General features: G+C 36.4%; 1 protein-coding gene across 1 annotated transcript in view; it reads left to right on the plus strand.

Annotated features, from left to right (window-relative positions):
* The first annotated feature begins 8,082 nt into the window (after positions 1 to 8,082).
* gdf15 (Growth differentiation factor-15) overlaps positions 8,083 to 8,782 on the plus strand; it is a 2,038-nt gene continuing 1,338 nt past the window's right edge. Inside the window, exon 1 of the mRNA XM_016274028.1 lies at positions 8,083 to 8,412. Within this exon, the coding sequence (XP_016129514.1) occupies positions 8,094 to 8,412 (319 nt within the window). The 5' untranslated portion in view covers positions 8,083 to 8,093. The remainder of the gene's footprint in view (positions 8,413 to 8,782) is intronic.

An 8,782-nucleotide genomic window follows, 5' to 3' on the forward strand; every position in this document is an offset into this window, starting at 1 on the left:
AGTTTATAATGTTTTTATTAGTCACTGACTGAATGATTGCAGACATTAAGCACACTTAAAGGGGTCAAATGATGCTGCTAAAAAGAACATTATTTTGTGTATTTGGTGTAATGAAATGTGTTTATGCGGTTTAAGGTTAAAAAAACACATTATTTTCCACATACTGTACATTATTGTTTCTCCTCTATGCCCCGCCTTTTTGAAACACGTAGATATTTACAAAGCTCATCGGTCTGAAAAGCGAGGTGTGCTGTGATTGGCCAGCTATCCAGTGCGTTGTGATTGGCCGAATACCTCAAGCGTGAGACGGAAATGTTACGCCCCTTGCCATACTGTGATGATGCCCTGTCAGGCCGGAGCGATGATTCAAAAACATGAAAACCCATTATAAACGAGGCATTTGTTGCATCCAGTGGGGACATAATTATAGATTATAATGACTTATACTGTCTTTTTACGTGTTGCGTTGCATCGCGCAAACATAAAACCATGTCTGCATTTGTGATCGGAGAAATGACAAACAACAAGCCCTACTCTACACTGCTCAAAAAACTCGCTTTAAATATAAAAAATATCAAATATAAAAATTCTTTAAATATAAAAAACAATCTGTGAGTCAGAACAGCCGGCATTGTAGTCTTCTCTACCAGGATCAGTAAACAGTCCTCCATAATATGTGCTGCACACATCTGAATATTTGGGTTGAAGTGTTCTGGAACAGTGTTGTAAATACAACTTAACCACTGATTTCTAGTCGTGTCCATTTTTGGAAAGTCAAACAAAGTAGTTTCACTTTCACAATGAAACACAGCGTCACACACGGTGGCCTACAGTGAGGAACGGCCGGAGGGCTAGAGTAAACAGAGGCGGTGGGCTTGAGAATGGCGCGGCCAGCAGATTCGACGAAGGTGGCTTGCGGCAACCACATGTGACGACCCCGGGCTGGATTCCGCTTGGTATGACGAAGCAATATCGTCCTCTTTTGGAAGGCCAAACAAAGTAGTTTCGCTTTCACAACGAAAACACACAGCGCCTTCACGACATGGTGGCGGCAACAACAATACTACAGCAAGAATAAAAGCTACGCCTTCCTTCTTTGCGTGAACATTTGGGCGACGTTATGCAAATCTTGTGGGGGCGTGTTAGAACGAGCCGTTTTAGGTAGGCGTGGCTGACTCTTAACTTTTATAAAGAATATCTCTTTGGATTTGAAACTTTAGTCTTTGCAACTTTACAGATATTCTTTATGCACCAAGAGCTTGTAACACTCCAAAGAGAAAGGAAAAATTGAAATCGCATCATATGACTCGAATATCGAATCGAATCTTAAAAATATTCTTAAATAATCGAATAAATACCGATAGATATAAAACAGTAGATATTAGACAGATAATAGATTATTACATATCTACACATGTAGATATTGCAGACAGATAAATAATTAACTCATGTCCTGTTATTATTTTTTTCTGACAAATTATTTCTTATAATGCTTAAAACGTAAAAATATTTCATGTATTTTGAATATGTATATTAATAGATATATTAATAGAATATTGATTTAAATATAAATACAAAAAATGTCAAGAGTTTTTGATATATGTTTTTTAAATTATGATATCTATTAGTGCAAACATTAATTTAATTTGCTTCGCATGCATACTTTTTAAATGAATTAAAAATTCCTCAATGCAGACTTTTTGATTTTTTTAATATTAATACAACATAAATACTAAAATTGTCAAAAGTGAATTAAAATTAATGAATGAAAGTATAATGGAAAGTAAATGGAAGCTAAAAATGACAGTGACAAAATATTAGAGTAAGAAGCCTACTCACATATTTCCTCTGCGTGGAAGGCTCAGTTCCTTCTGGAAAGTAATAAAGACTGAGTTAATTTAAATAACTGAAGTCATGCGTATCAAAGTGTGGTTTAATGGAACCACAAATTTTGCTTTTAATATTGCATGAAAATAAAAAGCTTGAGTAAGAGGGGTCTTGGATTTCAAGAGAATTAAATAAGATGGGGAAATTAGGCCATGATCATACTCACAAAACAATAGTCAAATACTGAATTTTAAAGACTACACTACTTATCTTTGTGACATTGCTTTCAATTCTTTAAAACCTACATGAGTTCTGAACCAGAAACAAATCTTCTAGTCCACTTAGAGCTCAATCCTGAGGAAGATGCAAGGTTTGTCTTATACAAGGCAAACATTCACATTTTTCAGTTCAACACACTCAAACTAAACTGTAGTCAACATAATGCTACACAACTAATGAAAATAGAGCAAGTTTGATTTTGTATTTCTGGATCCAGTTTTATCACTGACTCTTGATTTAATGCTTATAAAGCTTTAAGGTCCTAATTCATAATTATCATAATCAAATTATGCTATAACCTCACAAAATTAGTAGAGGCCAAGTTCCTAGCCAGTCCTGAAAACTGAAGCTTCATTGTCTCATTGTCCCTTTTTGGCTGGAGAATCACTGTCAGTGGGCTCAGGCCACTGAATATTTGGATGGACATCAGAAAAATTCATCAGGAAATATGAGGCCAAATGAATACTTCATTAGTTGCAGGGCTGGAGTGTATAATCTTAAAACTTCTAAATGAATCCCATATAAGCTTAGCAGAAAAGCTTAAGTCCTTATGTGGAGACACACATAAATCATCCCCTTGCTATTTTCTTTAGCTCCATTACAAATAATGCTCAAGCCAAAAGCAAAACCATTTCCATAAATCCATTTGTGATGGAGGAATGACTATTACATTAATCAATACATGACTAAGATCCAAAGCTCAGCCTTATGGACACTCCTTATGCACCCTTCAGCTTTTAGATACATTTGCCAGCCCTCAGAAGTTGGAGATGTTTGGGCCAGCTAATTTTATTTTAACAGGGCTAGCTTTGGCTTTTACCATGCTGTCGTGTTCCAAGGGCACTGTCAATGTAGTGTACTTTGTCGCTTTGAATGAATGTCTTGTAGATGACCAATTACAAAGGTTGTCTTGTTTAGTCTCCGCCTGTTCTGCGCCTAACTTTTCCTCAAGGATGCTCTTTATTAAGAAATAAGCTACTCTTTCTGAAAGATGTGCTTTTAAAAAAGCAACTGTATTTATTTATATATTTCACAGTACTTGATTTTTGCCAAAGTGAAGCCCAGAAGTGCACTGGCTTCATTAAAAATAAAATCATCCAGTTTCATAGTAAACAAATAGTCTATACACTGGCATTGCACAATGATGTGAAACTCTAATAAAGCTCTAAAACATAAGTGCTGTGCCATCTGACATAGGTCAAAACTAGTGCTGTCAAACAATTAATTGTGATTAATCGAATGCAAATTTAAAGTTTTTGTTTGCATAATATATGTGTGTTCTGTGTATATTTATTATGTACATAAATACACACACATGCATGCATATACTGTATTTACATGTCTATATAAAAACATAACATATTTTTCTGAAATATACATGCATCTGTATATATATATATATATATATATATATACATAATAAATATACACAGCATACATACTGTACATATATTATGTAAACAAAAACTTTTATTTTGAATGCGATTAATCATTTGACAGCACTAGTCAAAACCCATAACCTTTGTGTCACTATGTTCTGTTTTGCACAATCACAAGCAGTTGTGGATGATGAAACAGCAAGAGTCAGAAATTCAGGTTTACCTCTGTGTAACAGGTTAGACCTGACATGTGTGGACAGAACATCAGACAGCCCATTCACAACAAGAAAATAACTGCAATCATACCTGACCAACATCCATCCATTTGTAACATCCTGATAGTAGATGTTGTAATTCTGTGTTACAATGTAATGGATTTATACATGAGGAAAGAAAGTATACTTCCATGTCTGGCTTCTAATGTTATCTTAATTCATTAATGATAATGAATGTAATTTTCATTCATTCATAATAATGAATGAAAATACAATGCTGACCAGACAGGGAAGGTTGCAACTACATCCATAAAAAAAAAAATTAGACCCAGATTTGTGACACACACGCACACACACACACACACACACACACACACGTTTACCTAGTTAATGGGGACATTGCAGAGACTTCTTGTTTTTATATTGAGCTAGTTCTAAATACTTTAAATGGGTCATATGATGTTGCTAAAAATAACATTATTTTGTGTATTTGGTGTAATGAAATGTGTTTATGCGGTTTAAGGTTAAAAAACACACCATTTTCCACATACTGTACATTATTGTTTCTCCTCTATGCCCCGCCTTTCTGAAACGCATCGATTTTTACAAAGCTCACCAGTCTGAAAAGCGAGGTGTGCTCTGATTGGCCAGCTATCCAGTGCATTGTGATTGGCCGAATACCTCAAGCGTGTGACGGAAATGTTACGCCCCTCACCATACTGTGATGCCATCTCCCGGCGTGATGAGACTAAACATTAAAACCCATTATAAACGAGGCATTTGTTGCATCCAGTGGGGACATAATTACAGATTATAATGACTTATACTGTCTTTTTACGCGTTGCATTGCATCGCGCTGTGTAAACATAAAACCATGTCTGCATTTGTGATCGGAGAAATGACAAACTACAAACGCTACTCTACACTGCTCAAAACTCACGTTTGAATTGTCAGTGGCAAATAGTTTAAATATAAAAAAGGTACTTCCAGTCTGACACACAGCGTCACACACGGCGGGCTAGAGTGAGTGGCGGCCGGCAGACTTGGGAACGGCGCGGCCGGCAACGCCCCCCTAAAACGGCTCGTTCAAACACGCCCCCACATATCTACCTCACTATCTTGGAAGATTAGCATAATGCCGCCCAAATGTGCAGCAAAGAAAGAAGGTGTGGTTTCAGGAACAATCAGTAGTGTTGATGCAGCCATGTCAGGGAGACGCTGTGTCTCAGTGCGAAAGCAAAAGCACTTTATATACCCCTTCCCCTTCCCCTACCCCTCCACCTACCCCTTCCCCTTGAAACAGAGTGTCAAGGGATAGGGGTGAATATATTCCCCTAAGAATTGGGACACCACTTAACTGTCTTGATATTTACTTTGAAAGCTGAAGCGATTATGGTAAGGGGCGTTACATTTCCGACGTGTGCTTGTGGTGTTCGGCCAATCACAATGCACTGGGTCAGCTGGCCATTCAGAGCAGACTGCGCTTGTCAAAGGAGGGGGCTTTGTTGAAAACAATGTGTTTGAGAGAGGCGAGGCATAGAGGACCTACAATAATCTACAGTATTTGAAAAATTATGTGTTTTTTGAACATTAAAGCATGTCAACATATTCTGTAACACCAAATACACAAAATAATGATCTTTAAAAAAGCATCATATGACCCCTTTAACCATAACTGTGTAATGTTAATCAGAGACCTGTGTTTAGGCGTGTGTTTATTGGTCGATTTGTTTGGGTTAACTTTAGCTACAGAAGTTTAGCTATGAAGATCCATAGAGGTCATTTACAGTTTTCTGTCTGGTAGCTGTACTTGTAATTAATGTGATAAACTTTACCATGCATGGTATCTCTTCATATCCGTTTTGCAATGCAATTGTTTTGAACTGACATTTGCAAAACTTTTTCATATATTGTACCAAGGATGTCAAATATATTAAATGTTGTCCCTTTCAATGTCATTGGTGCATACAGCTTCATATTTGTTGCATTTTAGCTTTTGATAAATGGAAAAGTTTTGCTAATGAAACATTCCCATTTTCAGAGTACTGGAATAATTTGGGCAGTTAGCCTGGCACTGTCAGTCATGGGATATTGTCTGTCACCAAGTGGCACCACAATGCTTTGATGTAACAGTGCAGCATTGATTGAAACAACATCACAACACAGCATAAGCTGCTCTTTGTCCCCCTCTGCTCTCCATTTATACACAGAACACAATCTTTAAATGTTTTTTAATGACCATTACAATGTGAATTCTTGGTTGTTTTTAATACCCAAATGATTCTGAGTGCACATTTTTTATTTTATTTAAATTTTTTATTTCATTTTAAATTTGTGTTTTAATGAACCAAATAGTTTCCTTTTAGTAATTTTTTTGCACATTATTTATTTATTTATTTTCTGTGGAGTTATTTGTTGTGGTAAATCAAGGGGAGTGTGGTCTTTACAGTCCACTGCTTACTGTCCTTTCCATTTACTGTCTGTGTCTGATGCACAAAGACAGGATCGTTTGTGCTTGTTAGAGTTGTTTGAGCATGACAATTATTGTATTATATCCGGCTTTTGAGGCTGAGCTTTTTCATGCTTCCTACCCAATTCATAATTCAAGAAATGTATCAATGTTATGAAATTGTTTATGACGAGGTCTAGCAAATGTATTAATTTTTAAGATTTTAGTACATTCATAATAGGTATAAAGATTTTTGTGACAGAATTTAGAGCTGTGACTCTCTGCAGTGGTTAAGGGGTTTTTGGAATTTTGCGTTATTTATTTATTATCTTATTTATGTCTTCCTGTACCTAAAAAAGTAACATTTTAATATTTTGGCTCTTCCAAAAACAGGCAATGTGTCTAGCTTTTTTTCTGTTCAGTGTTTGCTATTTTCCACAGTAACCACTAGAGGGACTAATTCCTCTATGTACTGTACATCTTAATAAAGGCCAACGTCTGACACCAAAAACTAGGTGTCAGATAAATGGAGATCCTCTTTCTTTATCATCCCCTCTCTTTATCGTGAAGCTGAGATTTGTGTCACTGTTGCTTACACATACTTTTACTAATGTATGGACTGCAGGGGAACAGATGGACAAACATTTTCATTAGGCTACTTTATAAATAGCAATGTTGCTAGAATGAACTATTAACCCATAGGGTGAACACAGAACGGCTCTATAGGTGGGTGTCCTACAGAGATGGAAATGAATGGGGGCATGAGGCAAAAAATGCCCCCCAAATTCAACATAACAATGCAAAACAATTAAGCCAAAACGATTATGGCTGTCATGATTAGTGAAATGTGAAAATGAATAAAACTTGTCGATTGCGGCTTTGCATTTGGATATGCACTAGTTTCTTTAAAGATTTCCTTTTACTGTTGTTTTTTTGCAGCGTTGAGCGCTATAACCAATCAAACACGTATTTGTTGAGCACATGAATGCAACCGCCAATCAGAGACGTTTAGATTAGTCATCGGTGAAGAAGAAATGCTGGGATTTTGTTTAGTGTGCGCTCCGACGATATTTTTCCATTTTTTCAATAAAGTTGTAAACAAGAAAGTGCACATACAATGTAAAAAAAAGATTTATTTTGCAGTGCAGACAGCTTCATTGATTATAACGGGAGTTGTTGCGAGATCGCTAGTGAGCTTGAGATGAACTCACTGACCATTGAAGTGAAGGGAACGTTCTTTGTTTGCTGTCTGTAATTTATTGCCAGTTTGAATAACAGTTTTGTTTTTCAATCTACTAAAATAATGTGAAGTCCTACATTTTCTATAAAAAAAAGCAATGAACTAATTTGGTTTTCGGCCTGTGTTTGAACTTGAATTATTCTGTTTCTCCACAATTAACCAATTGCAGTGCATTCTGTAAATCGACAACATTATAATAATTATTACAATATTAATGGCAATACTCGACCATGAGGATTTTGTCATAATATTGCAACCCTACCCGAAACATTACATCTATGCCGGCTTTAAGCAGCATTTAATAGTCTGTGTAATGTGTGATGTCATGTCAGGCTTTAGTTGGCCTACCACTTTGGCAATGTAAAGATGGCTTTTGTTGAAGCTAATCAAATTTTATTGGCAACAGAATACAGTATTCTGATTGATTGATTGATTGTGTGTGTGTGTGTGTGTGTGTGTGTGTGTGTACAGCTCCAAAGTCCTAAGTCCAAGACAAATTTCACTTTGGGGTGACCGTAAAAGTCATATTGACATGATGTCATTGTGCAGGGAATGGTTACTTGTACGTGAAGTTTCAGTGTGGGTGTAGATGAGCAGTCGTCTCCAGTGGGGTGTGGCCTGTACCTGTATAAATGAAAGCATGCCTGGAATGTCATTCATTGCACTGACCAACACAAAGACAGCACAAACAAAACGAACTTGCCATGCAGAACTCAGTAGCACAGTGCTTTCTCCTTTCTGTTGGGGCTGTTATTTTTAGCTCTTGTCTGAGAGAGTCTACAGCTCAACGGGAGCATGAGGAAACGTACCAGGGCCTGCAGCTTGAGGCTCTGAAGAGCATTATTCTGGAGTACCTCGGGATGGATGCGCCACCCGGGCCTGGTGGAAGAGCTTCTCATCAGGACCTGGTCAGGATGTACCGTCAGTATAGGAGAATGGGATACTTGCTTAAGGGCAACTCCAGTGAGGAACAGGAGCTTCAGCCAGCAAAAAGAGCCTCTACGGTGCTCTTTCCCACAACAGGTAAACTATAAAAACAGTTGTTATGTAAAGTATAGTGAAATTGTGTAGACTTAACTTTTATGTGTGGACTAAAAAATTTATATATTATATTTGATTTTATTCATATTCCTTGGACTCCAGTAGTTTAAAAATAAAATTTATAATTTTTTTTATACATTTATATTTAGTTTGCTTTGTCTAATTTCAATGTTTAATTTTCTTTATTTTTAACCAAATTTTAATGTTACTATAGATAGGTAGAAATACACATAGATTGATAAATAGAAAGATAAATAGATAGAAATGCTCACACGTGGATGGATAGATAGATAGATAGATAGATAGATAGATAGATAGATAGATAGATAGATAGATAGATAGATAGATAGAT

Source organism: Sinocyclocheilus grahami, unplaced genomic scaffold (genome assembly GCF_001515645.1).
Source record: "Sinocyclocheilus grahami isolate Dianchi unplaced genomic scaffold, SAMN03320097.WGS_v1.1 scaffold5.1, whole genome shotgun sequence".
NCBI classification, from domain to species: Eukaryota; Metazoa; Chordata; class Actinopteri; order Cypriniformes; family Cyprinidae; genus Sinocyclocheilus; species Sinocyclocheilus grahami.